Below are 19,021 nucleotides of genomic sequence, written 5' to 3' on the forward strand. Positions count from 1 at the left end.
TTTATCTTCCAAACTGCAGACTATTCTCTTATGTGAAAGGACCATGATATATTTTAATGATTCCTCTAGTGTTGAGACATTTAGATTGTCTCAAATTATTTTCTTGTAAATGTTATGCTATCTGATTACTTCTTTATGAAAAACCAAGAAGGGCTAAAAGGATGAACTTTTTAAAAGGTAAGCAGAGACATTTTAATTCATCTTCTACATTAAGACCATTTTGAAAATCCTCCCTAATCAACAGTATTATTACCCTGTAGAAACTAAGAACATTTAAGAGAAAGCAACACTTACCAAAAGGAAACAAAAACCACCAGCTTTACACAAAGAAATTTGCCAACAGGTTGAATTGGACTCAGTTCTTCCTTCAGTACTTTATAAAATAGCAGCAGACAATACATGGCAAACTAGAAACAAGATTAACAGTTAAACTTCTTCAATAAGATTAATTAAATATGGTAACAGAAATCATACAGTTAGTTATAAACCAGAACCTGGTACACAGTCATGGTTCAGGCAATATTTTTTAGGTTTTCTATTCTGTTATTTTTAGATTAACAACAAGCTTTTATAGTTTACTGGGGATGAAAATAATGATATGAAATTTCTAATAAGAGATGCATAATGTCTTCCCTGAAAGTGGCTTTAAGTGTTCACTTACTGGAACCCATAAAGAAAACAATGAACAAGTGACTGTCATGAAAGGAAGAAAAGGCTGTCCCTCAGCCAAGATAAAAATATATTGATCTGCTTATTAATCGCTTTTATATACAAATTATCATTAATTTTATAAAAGTTAAGTTTGACTATCTTACTCTATTATATATATATGTTATTTATAAAACACAGTAAATAAGTACTATTTGAATAAAATTTGCCCATGAAAAATGAAAGTAAGGAATCAACAATTTTTCTTGAGGGCAGTATGTTAATCTGGCTGAATTTACTTTTTTAAAATAAACGCTCCAGACAGTATTAACTATTTTTTAAAAATCAATTGTAATAACATAGTATAGTGTACATAGCAATAAACATTTCCCTAAAAGTTTATTTTTTCCCATTACAGTCATAGAAAATGTTTCTTTGAAATATTTTAGAATATAAAAGCAGTAAAGTAAAATATAAAGTTGTCTATAGTCCCATTGTCCAACCATTCCATTCTACATATAGGTGGTTTTTAACAGGTATCACCAACCGAAAATAAAATTTGGTTGCCTGATTTTCCCTCACTTAAAGTACCTTACTTTTTCATATATTTCATAAGGATTATTATTAATACTTTTAAAAAGATTTTAAGTACTCTCTACACCCAACATGGGGCTCCAACTCACAACCCTGAGATCAAGAGTTGCAAGTTCCTCCGACTGAGCCAACTAGGTTGGCCCCTCATAAGGATTATTTTTAATTACTGCCTAGTATTTTGACCAGTGGAAGGACCATCATACATTTAACCAGTCCTTATCACTGGGCTTTGAATGGTTTCCAGTCTTTTTCTATTACAAATAGTCTGTATATACAAAGATATTCAACAAACCAAAAACACAACTATTTCTTTTTTTTAATGTTTATTTTGAGAGAGAGCACGTGCATGCATGTATGAGCAGGAGTGGGGGCAGAGAGAGAAACGGTGAGAGAGAATCCCAAGCAGGCTCCACGCTGTCACTGCAGAGCCCTGTGAGGGGCTCTATCCCACAAACCATGAGATCATGACCTGAACTGAAACCAAGACAGATACTTAACTGACTGAGCCACCCAGGCACCCCCTTACAACTACTTGAGGATTACATTCCCAGTAATGGAATTACTGGTTTTAAAGAACATGAACATAAGGGAAAGCTTTAAATACACAGGCATATAATTTTTTTTAAATGTTTATTTTTGACAGAAAGCAGGAGGTGGGGAGAAGCAGAGACAGAGGGAGACAGAGGATCCAAAGTGGGTTCCATGCTGAGAGTGGGGAGCTCAGAGTGGGGCTTGAATTCATGCACCATGAGATCATGACCTGACCTGAGCCAAAGTTGGATGCTTAACCGACCAAGCCACCCAGATGTCCCCACAGGCATATAATTTTTATTATAAACATCTAATAACACACGTGCATGTCATTCCACCTATTATTTTGTTGAAAACATTAAAGATTTAAATGAAGTGCAAGTTCTTAAGTTGAAAGGATTGGACAATTATTTTTTTAGAGCATTTCAGTTTCTAGAACATTTAAAAAAAAATTTTTTTTTTTAAACCTCTATTTATTTTTGAGAATGAGAGAGAGAGAGAGAGAGACAGAGCATGAGCAGGGGAGGGACAGAGACAGAGAGAGGGAGACAGAGAATCTGAAGCAGGCTCCAGGCTCCAAGCTGTCAGCACAGAGCCCGAAGTGGGGCTCGAACTCACGGAAAGTGAGATCATGACCTGCGCCAAAGTCAGAGGCTCAACCGACTGAGCCACCCAGGTGCCCCTCTAGAACATTTTTTTTTTAAACTTGGCGTTCACAATTTTCCTTTAATTCCAAATACATAAGAGTATTTTATTCTCCCATTTTTATTCAAACCTTGTACTGTCATAATCCAATTAGATATATTCTCTTATTGAGTATGCCCTGGTTATGTATATTTTAAGGAGAGCATTGTGCTTTTATTTATGACATATCCACACAACTATGTAGTGACTACCACAACCAAATGAACAAACATGATCAACAGGTCAAGGTAAAAGTCACCAAATAATTAACCCAAAGATATTTATATCTTTATATATGTATAAGGACATGTTAAAGTTTCTTCAGGTTCTTTCCTATAAATCAAATTTCAAGATTAAAAAATAACAAACTTCATTCTCAAACTTTTCCTAAGAAAATTTAGAGTCACAGATACTAATTTAATACAGTTAATATTTATTGGGATACCTGGCTGGCTTAGTCAGTAGAGCTTGTGACCCTTGATCCTAGGATCTTAAGTTTGGGCCCCATGCTGGATATAGAGTCTACTTAAAATAATTTAAAAAAAAAAATAAAAAAAATATTTACTTACCAATTGTGACATGTTGTTTATTATAACCAAGTAAGTCCAAGCATTTGAAAAGCTAAAGTTTCCTTCATCATATATACCAAGCAGCTCACAGATTCTAAAATGGTAAAAATAAGATCTATGATTAAATCAAATATATATTTTAAAACATAGCATTGACAGAAATATTTAAATTTAGAAGTCAGTTTATTTAAAAGACCCTATAGATAATCACTTGATTTTGGTCATAGAAGTGGTTCAAAATTAAACATTTTTTAGTAACATTACCAAATGATTATTTCTGCATCTTAATTCCAAAATAAGATACATGCACTGAACTAGAAAGGATAATTACTAGATTAAAAAAAATTAGGTTGCCTAATTTTCAAAAGCTTGATAGTTATAGGCTTATAATCCAAGTCTATAACTACAAGTATAACTTTTCCTACAACTTGTCTTGGGAGGTAAATTTTATGAATACCCATATCTAAGTATTAGCTTATGTGATTACCCAGTTTCTAAACTGCAGACAAATAAAGCCTGCCATCATAAACAAGTTAATTAGCTTTAATTCTAAGGTAAATACTGCTAAAGAATTGCTAGGTCAAAGGTAGAATAAAGAACTGAATGCTTCTTTCACCTTTCTTCCCTTTCTTTCTCTGAATATGCACAATATTAGTTATGATTAGCAGATAAAATATGCAATCTACTCACTTTAAATTATCTGATGTTCTTAAATTTTTAGGGAATAGTTTTACCAGATAGCTTAATGATATACCATCTTACCTCATCTCCTAAGCCTTGACAGAATTCTTAAATAAGAAAATTATGATTTCATCCTTGGAATACAGTAGTCATATTCTAAGTTAACCATATAGAAAACAAAACCATATAATGAACCTAAAGTAGTATACTTTAACGTCATGTAATCGATGTTTCTGTAAAGCTGTGTGAATATTAATATTTGGGAAAAAACGTACCTTAAAAATGTTTTCCAGAATGAACTAGAGAATGTTATTTAGAAGAATTCCATAGTGATTCTCTGCCTATAAATGGTCACCTTATTTATTTTTAAAAGTAGTGTTTTCACACACTTTGCTTTTTATAAGAGTATATATATATCATAAACAAGTAAATTAATACTCTTGGTATGTCTACTCAATTGTTCTCAAGAGCATGAGAATAAAAAAAAAAAATAATGAGTTCCTTGTACTTACAGAGCAACAATGGTGGTGAATGGTCTGACAACTGTATACTGCAGTACACCCAGTTTGCACCTAAACAGCAATACTCTGCCAAAGAACAAAAAACTTAGCATTTTGACTACTCATTTAAATAGTATCAGATTTTCTCCAAAGCCTCCCATATTAAAATCCCTTTGACAAATGATGCCATATTTATATTTAATTCTTTTATTTAAAAAAAAATTTTTAAGTTTATTTATTGTGAGACAGAGACAGTGTGAATTGGGAAGGGACAGAGAGACCGAGAGAGAGAGAGGGAGAGAAAAGTAGAGAATCCCAAGCAGGCTTCGTGTTGCTAGCACAGAGCCAGACATGTGGCTCGAACTCACAAAACTGTAAGATCATGACCTGAGCCGAAACCAGGAGTTGTACGCTTAACTGACTGAGCCACCCAGGTGCCTCTATATTTAATTCTTTTAATTTAGTCATTCTAAATGGCAATTGGGGAAGAATGTGGATGACAGCAAACAAACTGTTTAAATGCTGTTTTTTAAATTATTTGACAACTACATCTTCTGAAAGATCCCCCTTTCTGTGTTCAGTTTCAAATTCCTGAATAGCACAGCAGAGAAAGAACAAAAACGTGTTCCTGTATGTTTCTAGAAGAAAGACTGAGTAACGGATGAATTGTGTGCATGTATATGTGAAAGCGTATTCAGAAAGTATTATTTAGGGGCGCCTGGGAGGCTCAGTCAGTTTAAGCATCCAACTTCAGCTCAGGTCATGATTTGCAGTTCGTGAGTTCGAGCCCTGCTTAAGGTGAGCTAGAGCCCTGCTTCAGGCTCCATACTTTCAGTGTGGAGCCTGTATGGGATTCTCCCTCTCTCCCTCTCTCTCATTTGCACCCTCTCTCTCTCAAAACTAAACTTAAAAAAAAAAAAAAAAAAAAAAAGTATTACTTATTTACATTTAGAATTCAGTTTTCTTTCAAGTTTGGAATTTAAATATCATTCCAGAGAGTATCACTAACTAGATTTATGAAAGGACAAAACAAAGATCCTGCATAAATGTAAGATTACTCAGTGTAGGGGAAAATTTACAAGGGGAAAACAAAACAAAACAAAAACGGCTCTACCTGACAGTGTTGTGCAAGCCTTCTTAAAAGACCAAGTTGCTCTGGAGTGCCTGGGTGACTCAGTGGTTAAGCGTCTGACTCTTGATCTTGGCTAAAGGGCTCAGGTCATGATCTTGGTTCACAAGATCAAGCCTTGCACTGGGCTTAGAGCCTGTTTGGGATTCTCAGTCTCCCTCTTCCTCTGCCTTCTCCCTGCTTGTGCTCTCTTTCTCCCTCAAAATAAACTTAAAAACAAAACAAAAACAAAAAAACCAAGTTGCTCTGAGGGCAAATGCTTTATTTAGCACTACTATCAGGAGAACTGATTATCAATATAATGTATTATGAATCCCCTAATTTAAGAATTGCATCAAGACTGAGAAGATTCGGCATATAGGTCTTGAGGTGTTGTATCAGGACTGAATAAAGAAACTGTTGGGGTTCTATGTGCTGAGAGACTTCTCTGTGCTAAGGTGGTTCACTCCCACTTACAGCTAAGTGTGCCTCCCTGAGGGGGCCTAGGGAGTGCACCTGGGCTTGTTTCAACACTTCTTGAGAGAATGCCTTGGCTGTACATGCTGTTCTTCCTGTCCCATACTCTTTACAAATGGATTAGCCAATTAGATAACTTTGAAAACTGCAGAGAATAAATGAACTGAAGATGTATTTGAAGAAAATGCCTAGAATGTAGCAAAGGCTGAGACAAAGAGACAAATGTGAAAGAGAGTTACAAAGCACTGAATAGAATCAGAAGGTCTGACATATATTCATAGTTAAGACAGAGTAAAGATAAAATCACAAGAAGTTATTGCTAGGAACTTTTCAGAACTGATGAAAGATATCAATCTGTAGGTTGAGGCACTCTGTAAATAAAGGAGGACTAAAAACAGAAACAACAACCTAGATACTTCATAGTGAATCTGCAAAACATCAAAGACAGGGTCTTAAATGGAGTTGGAGCTAGGTCATCTATAATGGAATAACAATTAGGTTGACAGGAGAGGCTTAATAGTAACAACGGAAGCCAGAATCAGGTAGAATAAAATCTTCAAAAGGCTTGGAGAAAATTCCTGTCAACACAGAATTATACATCCAGCAAAACTGTCTTTTAAGAATGAAGGCAAACCTTTTGGATAAGTACATCTGAGAAAAATTACCACTGATACATTGACACTAAAGGAATTTTTAAAGGTCATACTTCAGAAAGAAGTAATGGATCCCGAATTGCTCTGAGATACAAGGAGTGAGGACCTTCTAACACTTGTAGTTAAATCTATAGAAGACTTAAAAGTAGTCACGTTAAAATTAAAGATGATACACTGTTTTGCCACCATATAACCTGTGAAAAAGCTTTTGGTTTTCAAGGATTTTAAAAAATATTTTATAATCACAAATAAGGAATGATGGACCTACAATATATTAGTATTTGTTAAATGTGGTGTTATAAAACAGATTTGTTTATATTTGTTTGTATTCCTTTAATGTTTGGAAAACCTTAAAATTATTTACTAAAATCTTTATTAAAACGTGGATTCTTGAATTGGATCCTGGAACAGAGAAAGGGCATTAGTGGAAAAACTTGAGAAATCTGAAGAGTCTGCAGTTAATAGTATTATACCAATGTTATTTCTTGGTTTTGATGAATATACCATGATTACATAAGATGTTATGTAACATTAGGGGAAGCTGGGTAAAGGGCATATTAGATATCTGTCTTGTCTTTTGCAACTTTTCTATAAATTGAAAATTATTTTACAATAAAGGCTTACTCAAAAAAATGCAATTAATGAAAGAAGAGAGACAAAGAGGAAATAAACAGATGGCAAGATTTTAAATGAATATATCAATAACCACAAAAATGTAAATAGCCTATTATTAGATTAGAATTTAAAAAAATACTGGGGCGCCTGGGTGGCTCAGTTGGTTAAACGTCCGACTTCGGCTTAGGTCATGATCTCATGGTCTGTGAGTTCGAGCTCCAGGTCGGGCTCTGTGCTGACAGCTCAGAGCCTGGAGCCTGCTTCGGATTCTGTCTCCCCCTCTCTCTCTGCCCCTCCCCCACTCATGCTCTGTTTCTCTGTCAAAAATAAATAAACATTAAAAAAAAAAAAGAATTAAAAAAATACTAAACTCAAAAAAAACGATACATCTAAAACATAAGGAGATGGAAAGGATGAAAGTAAAAGACAGCAAAAGATAAGCCAGGCAAATACTAAACAAAGGAAAGATGGGATACCTGGTAATATCAGATAAAACAGCTTTAAGATAATAAAAGATTAGTTGGAGTAGAAAAAGCATCAAAATATATAAGCCAGATGACCAAAGTACAAGAAGAAAGTGACAAATAATTAGTGGCAGAATTTAAACAATCTCTTTCAGTAAATGACAGACAAGTAGTCAAAATCAACAGAAATATAGAAAAGTTGAATAACAGATTGACCCAATGCACATGAATATACAGCAAAGCCACTCATTAATATAGAATACACATTCTCGTCAAGCACACAGGGAACCTTTATAAAAACTGATCATGTACTACTAAAGGGCATGAAACAAATCTTAACCAATTCCAAAGACGGTCTCAGAGAGTCTATTCTCTGACTGCAATGCAAATAAATAAAATGAAATCCAAAACCCTCCCCAAAAAGTCCTGTTTGGAAATCTAAAAATACTCCAGAATAATTACAGTAAAGAAGAAATCCCAATAGGAATTTAAAAACATTAAATGGGATGACAATAAAAATATAAAGTTTGGGATTTGTGTGGTGATGGATATTAAGTAGATATATTGTAGTGATCATTTTGCAATATATAGAAATACCGAATAATTAGGTTGTACACTTGAAACTAACATAATGTATGTCAATTATATGCCAATTAAAAAAAATAAAAAAAACCAAAACCTGGGATTCAGTGAATGTAAAACTTGGAGGGAAATGTACAATTTCAAAGCAGTAGTAAAAAAAGAAGAAAGGCTGTGTAAATCAGTGAGCTAAGACTCTAACATATTAGGAAAAGAGGAAAAGATAGTAAACCAAAACAAATGGGAAGTAGGAAGTAAAAACAGAGCAGAAATTAATCAAAGAGAAAACCAGTATATTACAGAGCCAAAAGTCACTTCTTGAAAAGATTAGTAGATATAGGCAAACTTTTGGCAAGATTGTTCAAAGAAAAATAAAGATATTAAATTTAACATCAGAAATGGAAAAGGAATCGTAACAACAGATCCAGAAGAGATTGAGAAGATATAAACTAATGTATGCCTGTCCATTTGAAAACTGTTTATTCTGCCTAATTCCTAAAATTATATTAAAAAATGATTTCAGAAACAACAGGAAGCCTAAATAGTTCTGTAACTGTCCTCCCACAAAGTCCAGGTCTAATCTTTCAAGCTATAGTATATAATCTCTTCCTGTGATACACAAGTAAAAGGCAATACCTATTCAGGCAGTATAACTTGGATATGAAAACCAGACAGGAACAGTGTAAAAAAGAAACTTATAGTCTAAACTTACTCATGAATATAGATGTAAAAATTCTAAACAAAGTATTAGCAAATCAAATCTCATGATGTAGAAAAACAGATAATACATCTTAATCACTTCTCAAAATGCAAGGAAGTTTTAACATTAGAAAAGTTGTCAATCTAATTCACTAAATTAACAGGTTAAGGCAAAAACCAACCATCTCAATAGATACAGCATAAGCATTTGATGAAATTTAATCATTTATTCATGATTAAAAATTCAACAAGCTATGGGTAAAAGCTTATTTTATCTGATAAAGGATGCCTATAAAACACCTTTAAAAACATAAAATTCAATTATATTTTATAAGAATTCCCTTCAAGATCAGGAATAATGCAAGAGTATCTTGAGATACCAGCACGGTGAGAAGAGTAATTTATAGTATAAAGACTGAAAATCAAAGAAATCCTTTAATTGAAGAGGACATCTTCACAGGGAACTTAAAAAGTCTACAGACTAAGAAAATGTAACAAGATTTTTGGATATAAGGCTAATATGCAAACCCAATGTGCTTTTATACACACTAGAAGCAGTTAAAATGATTTTTAAGATAGATTCCACTTATAATAGCAATAAAATACATTTATGAAGTCAACAAAGATGTACAAGACTTCTATGAGAAAAACGTACTTTTGGAAGACAAATGAAGAGCTAAATATGCAGAAACCTAGACCATATTCATAGGTAATACTAAAAAAATCATAAAGATGTCAATAAAGATTAATTACAATAAAAAAACCCAAGAGGTTTTTCAAGCAACTTGACAAACTTGTTTCTACATTTTATATGTAAGAGCAAAGAATCAAAAATAGCAAGATAATAGGGTCAGGGCACTTGTCCCTCATTTTAAGGCTTATTAATAACCTGTAGTGCTTAATGTATGGAATTGGTCCAGGGATAGAAAAATTAACCAATAAAACAGGAAAAAACAAAAACAAAAACAAAAACAAACCCAAAAAACCAAAATCAAAAAGTCACAAACAGACCCATACACATGGAAACTTCACACATGACAGAGATGGCCAGAGAAGTGAGTGAGGTAGAAGGGAGAGAATGATGCTAGGGAAATTAGTCAATGGAATAAAATGAAACTGCATTCCTACCTCACAAAACATACACACAAAACATTAAGTGTTTCTATGTCTTAACAGGAAAATTTTGAAATGTTTAGAAGAAAAGCACAGGACAATGTTTTTATAATGCTGTAATTGGAGATAATTTTTTGAATGAGACATAAAAAGTATTGACTATAAGATAAATTCAACTATATTAAGATCCAAAACTTCCATTTATCAGAAGATTTAATAAAGGTGACAAATATGCCAAAAACTGGAAAAGATATTTCAATACACACTAAACAAAGAATTAATATCTAAATATATAAAGATCCCCATGAAGCCACAAGACAGACAACCCATTAAAAAAATGAGAAACAGAAAACAAGCATTCCTCAGAAAAGGAAAACATAAATGGTTAATAAATACATGAAAAGTTGCTCAACTTCATTACTAATCAGGGAAATCCAAATTAAGACCACAGCAATATACCACTTTACACCCTCTTGATATGCAAACATAAAGAAGTCTAGGTAATTCCAAATGTAGGTGAGGATGTGGTTCAATTAGAAGTGTGTTTTTAAAAGTTTTTTTTAAATGTTTATTTCTGAGAGAGAGAGAGCATGTGAGTGGGGAAAGGGCAGAGAGAGGGAGACAGAGAACCCAAAGCGGGCTCTGTGCTGACAGCAGAGAGCCTGACGCAGGGCTCTAACTCACAAACCCCAAGATCATGACCTGAGCCGAAGTCAGACCCTTAACTACTGAGCCACCCAGAGCCCCTAGAAGTGTTTTATACCGTCAGTGGGAGACTAATATGGTACTGCCACTTCAGAAACCAATTTACCATTGGGGCACCTGGGTGGCTCAGTCGGTTAAGCGTTGGGACTCTTGATTTTGGCTCAGGAATGATCTTGCGGTTCATGAGTTCGAGCCCCAAGTCAGGCTCTGAGCACACATTGTGAGCCTGCTTAGGATTCTCTTTCTGTCTCTCTCCCGCAGTCTCTCTCAAAATAAATACTTTAAAAAAAAAAAAAAGGAAATTTACTGCTAATAATGCTGAACAAAATCTAAAGACCTAGCACTCCACTACAAGGTATATACCTTAGAGCAATCTTTTTTTTTTTTTTAATTTTTTTTTTCAACGTTTTTTATTTATTTTTGGGACAGAGAGAGACAGAGCATGAACGGGGGAGGGGCAGAGAGAGAGGGAGACACAGAATCGGAAACAGGCTCCAGGCTCCGAGCCATCAGCCCAGAGCCTGACGCGGGGCTCGAACTCAGACCGCGAGATCGTGACCTGGCTGAAGTCGGACGCTTAACCGACTGCGCCACCCAGGCGCCCCTTAGAGCAATCTTAAACAAGAGGAAGAGAATATGTAATACGGATTAGTACCATTTCATGAAAACATTTGTTTCATAAGTGTACTAAATCATTAGATGTGGGAGATGCAGGAGAAGCATCAAAGGAAAAGACTTCAAAAGGGAAGGGCTGGAGAAGGTGCAAGGCCTTAGGATACGTTTACACAGCTGAACACTAGAGCCATTAACATTGTCCAGGGCCAGATCCTCCTTCACACCTGACCCTTCCTAGTGCTATAGAAACCAATTAACTCGAAATTCAACCTTGAAAAGCTAAACCATTAGATTGATTAACACACTTGCTTAGCTGACTTTATGTACGTAGTCTTTTAGCAATTATCCTAATAAAAAGAAGCTTCATTTTGGAGTCAGGACCTTCACTTAACTGCATTTTGTTTGCGGAGTCATCTTTTGCGACTCTGGCCATACTCCCTGCAACAATTAGGTAATCTATTTTCCCTCCTCTCATGAATATACACAAAATTAAATGTTCATTAAAAGAAAACTCATTGTGCTGTTTATGTTACAGCAAGCAGAGTATAAAAAGCAGACTTAGTTTTTATCAATTAACAACTGCAAACTTGCCATTGTATTTACATTTTATAACAAATGCATTATATTGAATTATCCTAAACAGCAATAGCCTGATTAATGATCAGATTTGTAACACTAGTTATCTATTACAGGGAGACTGGTAACCTACAATGTGGTTATACACAGCAGACATTTCACTATTACTAAAACCATACCTCCAAACTGTATGACTTGGTAAATACTGAATATCCTCTGAAAGAAAAGAATACCTGAACTATGGATGCATTGCTGACATTATTCAGGAAGCAGTTGTCAGAATTCAAGGGTATCAGAAAAAAAATGAAACCAACATGAAGAGATTTAACAAGAATAAATGTTAACTGTGTGATTAGGAACATATCAATTACACAAACACAGCACAGGGGAATTTTGGCCAGTAGCATGGTCTGAAAAAGGTTTGGGGGTTTTAGTTGACAACTAGCTAATTGTGATGATACAGCTAGAGCCTCATTTTAGGTTCTGCAGTATTAGGAGGAGAGTCCTGATCAAAGCTGAACTATCATCATCATATTTACTGGGCCACTGCAATCTCTTCCATCCTTGCCCACTTGCTCTACCAAGAGCAGTAATCTTTGAAAATGAAATTGGCCTACCAGGGCCTCTATTTAACATCCTATAATGGCTTCTCATTTGACAACGACTCTCTCCTTGAATGAACTTTAACAGGACTCCTGAGCTCTCTTTTCAACTAGGTATCATTCTCAGGCCTTGGACTTGATCTAAGTCAGTCTCAGCAAAAAATACTGCTAAGTCATCCTACCCTTGATATCTGATTACCTTTGATATTTAATCAAGCTCCTCATCTCCCATTCTTGATGTGTAAGTGCTTGGCCTGCCCTTAGTAAGATTTCGATTATGTCTATTGAGAGAGAACCCCTACTCTTGATGTCTCCTCTTAGTAATTTTCCATCCAGTGACCACCTCAATCTGCTCATTAGCTATAAATCTCTGTGTTGTATTTGTTGCTAAGCACAGTATCTCTCCCCTGATCCCCAAATTATAATACTTCTCCCTTACTATCCTCTTTCATACACTATTGTTCTTTTCCCTTCAAAGCATTTCTTGATATAAGTAACTCTTATTATTTGTGTCTTCATTTAATTCCAAACCTCTGAGCCAAAATGTTGGTTCCACGAGTTCTACATCTGTTACGTGCATTAAGATATATCCATATACTGGCACACACTCAATACATATCGAGTGTGTTAATGAACACATTAGGAGCTTATTACTTAAAATAGCTAGGTAGCTCCCTGTCATTTCAAATGTGTAAACTAGAGACCTATTTATTCCCAATGTTGTACAAATGGTTCTGTATCTCATGGGAGGCAATGTACCCCTAGGTTGTATATCTACATTGATTACTATAACTCCAAATCTTTCCAGTTACCTTGACTTTCAACTTTCACCTTATTCTCCATTATCAGTGATCAACTCCTACCAGTCCTTCACTTCCAGTCTCTTTCCTTTCTATTCCAATTTCATTCCTCCTTTTCAGCTTATCTCACAAATGGACCACTGTAATAACCTTCTAATTTATTTCCCCATCTCTGGAATCTTCCTCCCTCTAATATATCCTGAATAGTATTGCAAAATTTATCTTTCTAAAATGGTATTGTCAAATGTTTCCTTGTTGAAAAATATCAAATGGCTCATTCACGTAAAAAATGCAATCTTAGCTTCAACTGAATTTTTCAGGCTTTATTTTCCTTTACTGTCCTCTATGGATATATAATAAGGCCAATTAACTAGTACTAGTACTAGTATTTAGTACTAGAATAAATAGTATTACTAGTACTAGTAGTAGTATTTAGTACTAGTACTAGAATAAATACTATTTGTTGCTCCTATCTCATATCATATACTGTTTCCCCACCTAGACTACCTTCTCCTTGGGTCTTACACCTGATTTTGCCATTAACTATCTATGTAATCTCAAGTAAGTTAATCTCTGTAGATCCTGGGTTCCAATTGTACAAGGATGTTGATTAAATGATTTCTAAGGTTTTTTTCCCCTGCAATGTTTTAAGTTTGCTATTTAGGATGAATAATGTATGAGAGTAATTTGTATGTGTGGATTATAAATATGTGTTTTATTATTCTTTAAACTTGATTATGAACTACTTGAGGGTAGGAACTCTTCTTAACTTTTTGTCCTGCTCATAGTACTTAACACACTTGGCAGAGAACTGACTGATGCTTAAAAATTCTGTTTAAATACATAAAAAGACTAAAACCAAACATACTTACTCTCCCATAGTCCATGGTGGACAACAACACAAAGGAGGGAAATGTTTCTGCTGATCTTTGGCTTCAAGAATTAATACCAGATTTGGATACCGGTTAGTTAGATAATTGGTAAGGAATCCCATAAAGTTGTAAATGACATAAGCTTCATAACATTCTCTGCAGGTATCCACATATATTGCAATGCTGGGATATTTCAAAGCTATCCACTATGAAAAAGCAGAGAGGTTAAAAATAGTTGGAGCTAAGATAAAATGAATTGCCATTCCAATTCATAGTATTCACAATGCTAATTTTTAAACTTGAGATGTCTTGTCACATATTTCCATCTAACTTTCTAAAATTATGAGGGCTACCAATCTGTGAAATGAATTTTTAAAAGCAATAAACATATTGGATACTGGTAAATAAAAACATTCATGTAAATAGTGAATATGAAGAAAGAAGCTAAATTATTTTGTCATTGGGTTCTTTAATATAACATGCAATTTTTCTTGAGATGATCACCGAAAATACAATTAAAGACATTTCCTTTATATTTAATTAAATTAAAGCAGTCATCTGTGACAACTGCATGTTGTTCCCCAGAATCCACTGGGGAAGGGTTTTTTTTTGTTTCCCCCCCCCAAATAAAAAATTTAGTAAATAAAAAGGATGTAATGTAATTTTAAGTATTACATTCTTTAAAGGACTAAGAACACATAATCGGAAATTTTAAAAGATACAGCAAAGAAAACAGCTATAGATTTTTTTTTTTAAACACCCGTCTTTTCTACTGTCATACTTCATCTTTTTTATTAACATTAAAAACAAGTGAATCTTTTCACTTTTCTTATTAATCTAACCCCTACTGTCAAATAATAAACTTTCATTACCTTAAGCATTCTGTAAATATTGTTGTATCATCAAACAAGTTCTTAACTAATGAGATAAAATGAAACATACTTACACTATCTAAACTGTATATGGGTACCATCCAAAGAATCCTATTTGGAAAGCAAAGCATAAATTAAAAACCGTTTACATCATATTTATGAAACAAGTGAATACAACAGTAAAAGAATCACAATATGTTAAGGTTTACCTTATTATTGGTTTCTGTAATTCAGGTTGTGTATAATGCACTAAATGTTGTAATATCACCCAGAGTGATATAGGTATAGTCAACAGCAAAAAAATTCCAGCAATAAACCAAGCCTTTGTGTGTATTCCAACCTAAAATAAAAGAACATATTTAAAATAAATCCTCTGATATTAAAATGAAAGACCTAAATAAAATATTTTTTATTTCTAAAATTTAGATTTATGTAATTACTAATGAGGCCCAACATTTTCCAAATAACTAGTTGCTTGTTTTCTTCTTCTTCTTCAAAAAACAGCCTAGGGACGCCTGGGTGCTCAGCCAGATAAGCACCAGACTCTTGATTTTGGCTCAGGTCATGACATCACAGTTCATGGGTTCAAGCCCCACACCGAGCTCTGTGCTGACAGTGTGGATCCTGCTTGAGATCCTCTCTCTCTCAAAAATGAATAAACCTAAAAAACAAAAAAATCCCAAAAAACCAAAAAAACACCCTAGTCTTATCTGTGCTTTTATGGAGGGAGGAGGATGATTTTTCCTTATTGCGTTGAGCATTTTTCCTTGTGAGGCCTTTTGTAACAACGCTGTATACATTAAGAATATTAACATCAGATCATTTTCCCTTAGCTTGTTATTTGTCTTTTATATTTGATTATTGTGCTTGGGGATGTACAGAAGTTTTAAAATTTTTCCACAAGTTCTAAAAATCTTTTTATGGTCTATTCCTTTGCTTTTATGTTTGGAAAGTAAAAATTCTACCTGCATTTTCTGTGAATTTTACTGTTACACAACATGTTACTGAGTATTGCCTAATACTTTGCTAAGTTTTTTTTTTTTTTTTTTTTGTACACATTATGTCTTTTAACCCTCCCATTTGGTAAGTATTGCCACAACCACTGTCCAAGCAAACAGTGTTAATATATGCTACCCCTCTTACATATAACAATATCAACTCAGCATACTATATTTTAAAAAGCTCTAATTTCTTTTTTTAGGTATCTGATCAATATTTTATCCTATAAAAACTCAATTTCTAAAAATACACTTTCAACTATCTCATCTTAAGGTAGAGTTGAAGTAATTCACTGACTTTCTGCCAAAAAAAAAAAAAAAAAAAAAATTGAACCTCTGTTCTGTCCGTGGGGCCCTAGAGAATGAATTTTATATTAACTTGTGAATTCACTCATCAAGGCAGGGGTACATTAATGCTAATGTTTTAAAGGAAAAAAGGTGGGCATTTAATTTTGGTGCTTTTGGGATTTGAACAGCTAATTAAAATAGAACTGAAGTCTACAACTTCTAGTTTTACTGTTTTGAACAAGATTTTTTTCAACAGGGGTCAAAGATTAAAGAAGTAGAAAACAAAAGTATAGAGAACAAATGTCAAAAACCCATATATAATTTTTGACTTCCCCCAAACTTAACCACTAATAGCCTAATGTTGACCTTACTGGTAACATAAATAGTCCACTAACACATATTTTGTATGTTACATGTACTATATGCTGTATTCTTATAACAAAGTAAGCTAGAGAAAATGCTATTAACAATCTTAAGAAAAAATACATTTACACTGTATTTATCGGCAAATCTGTGTATATGTGGGCCTGCAGTTCATACCCATGCTGTTCAAGGGTCAACTATAGAAAAAGTCTTAAACACTGGATATTAAAATAGTAAGGGAAAAGTGAGTACGTGCAGAAGAAGATTCTAAAAGGAATGTCTTTATAATCATTTTCCAGGGATTTTTGCTTGGTTCAGTTTCATTTATTTTTTTAAATGTTTATTTATTTATTTTGAGTGTGCACAAGCAGGCATGAGTGGGGGAAGGACACAGAGAGGGGGAGAGAGAGAATCCCAAGCAGGCTCCACACTGTCAGTGCAGAGCTGAACCCAGGACTAGATCCCACGAACCATGGGATCATGACCTGAGCTGAAATCAAGAGCTGGATGCTCAAACGACTTAGCCACCCAGGCACCCCTGTTCAATTTCATTTAAAATTGAGTATAGATGGTCCCAGACTTACACAGTTCAACTTTCAATTTTTTGACTTTACATTGGTACAAAAGTCATATGCACTAAGTGGAGACTATACTTTGAATTTTGATCTTTTCCTGAGTTTTTCGCTGTGTGATATGATACTATTCTGATGCTGGGCAGGGGCAGGGAGCTATAGCTCCAGGTCAACCACACAATCATGAGGGTAAACAACTGATATAGCTTCAACTTGTGATGGGGTTACATTCTGATAAACCTATCATAGTTGAAAATACCCTAAGTCCGAAACTGCATTTAATGCACTTAACCTGCCAAACATCATAGCTTAGTCTAGCCTACCTTAAACATACTCAGAATATTTATATTGGTCTACAGTTGGGAAAAATCATCTAACATACAGCTTACTTATAATAAAGTGTTGGATATCTCATAGCTCATGTAATTTAATGAATGCTATACTGAAAGTGAAAAACAGAATGGCTGTATGGGTACAGAATGGCTTTAAATGTATCAGATGTTTACCCTCATGGTTGCATGGTTGACTGAAAACTATGGCGTGCTGCCCCTGCCCAGCGTCATGAGAAGAACATTATACTACACAGCACTAACCCAGGAAAAGATCACAATTCAAAATCTGAAGTACAGTCTCTACTGAATGTACACTGCTTTCACACCATTGTAAAGTCAAAAGTTAAAACATCATAGTCGAGGGGTGCCTGGGTGGCTCAGTCAGTTGAGCGTCCGACTTCGGCTCGGGTCATGATCTCACGGTCCATGAGTTCGAGCCCCGCGTAGGGCTCTGTGCTGATGGCTCAGAGCCTGGATCCTGTTTCGGATTCTGTGTCTCCCTCTCTCTCTGCCCCTCCCCTGCTCATGCTCGGTCTCTGTCTCAGAAATAAATAAAACATTAAAAAAAAATTTTTTTTAAAACATCATAGTTGAGACCCTTCTGCACCCATACAGCTATTGTTTTTCACTTTTACTACAGTATCCAATTACATGAGATATTCAACACTTTACTATAAAATATGCTGTTAGAGGATTTTGCCTCTATAAGCTAATGTAAGTGTTATGAGCAAGTTTAATGTAGGCTAGACTATGTCCCTATGATGCTTGGCAGGTTAAGTGCATTAAATGCATTTTTACTTATGATATTTTTAACATGATGGGTTTATCAGGATGTGATCCCACTGTAAACCAAGGAAGATCTGTATCCATCTTAATGATGACCTAAAATAGTAATAATAATAATAGCATATTCTAGATCTTCTCAATTATAAGGTGATAATTAAGAATAGTATTGCCAAGTAATTTTAATGCCCACATTTGTTTTTATAATCGCCTTAGTGCCAACTTGGTGGTAGACCTAAGAGAAAAATGATGTGCTTGTGACTAATAAAGGCCAAGCATCCTCAGTGTGCTGTAAAAAAGAAAGTTCTTTTCAAATGATCATAAAACAAGTGACTAGAGAACTGAGTCATTTCAGTATAGAGATACCAAATTAAAAAATACCTTGCATCATAGAGTTAGTACCATTTTTACATTGCAAGGGGTAGTTTCTTAAAACCATCATCTGTCCACATTAATGCCATTAATTTGAATCATTGGTTTTATAGCTGTTTTAATTTCTGAGGTACCTAAAAAGCTATATGCATAAGAAATTAAAGCTATTTTGGGTATCCACATATTTAAGTAATAAAATAAGTAAACATTAGGTATTTGTAGAAATCATTATGTTTATTTTAATTGACATTTATTTCTAAATAAATTATTCACACTTGAGACACATTGATATGAGGCTATCGTTTAACATTATTAAACTTATCGGCCATAAGCAGGGTTGTTTTGGTTCACAAGAC

At 34.3% G+C, this 19,021-nt stretch overlaps 1 protein-coding gene across 4 annotated transcripts in view; it reads right to left on the reverse strand.

Annotated features, from left to right (window-relative positions):
* The window catches only part of TMEM184C (transmembrane protein 184C), a 32,860-nt gene that overhangs the window by 10,769 nt on the left and 3,070 nt on the right, over positions 1-19,021 (reverse strand). For all 4 annotated transcript variants that reach the window (XR_006216742.1, XR_006216743.1, XR_006216744.1 and 1 more), the window contains exons 2-7: positions 15,167-15,297; positions 15,032-15,068; positions 14,086-14,291; positions 4,220-4,294; positions 3,027-3,120; positions 295-407 (exon numbers count right to left, since the gene is read on the reverse strand). Coding sequence is in view for 1 of the 4 variants with exons in the window: in XM_007091753.3 (XP_007091815.2) it covers positions 295-407; positions 3,027-3,120; positions 4,220-4,294; positions 14,086-14,291; positions 15,032-15,068; positions 15,167-15,297 (656 nt within the window). In the remaining 3 variants the exon portion in view is untranslated. The remainder of the gene's footprint in view (positions 1-294; positions 408-3,026; positions 3,121-4,219; positions 4,295-14,085; positions 14,292-15,031; positions 15,069-15,166; positions 15,298-19,021) is intronic.

Source organism: Panthera tigris, chromosome B1, assembly GCF_018350195.1.
Source record: "Panthera tigris isolate Pti1 chromosome B1, P.tigris_Pti1_mat1.1, whole genome shotgun sequence".
Lineage (NCBI taxonomy): Eukaryota > Metazoa > Chordata > Mammalia > Carnivora > Felidae > Panthera > Panthera tigris.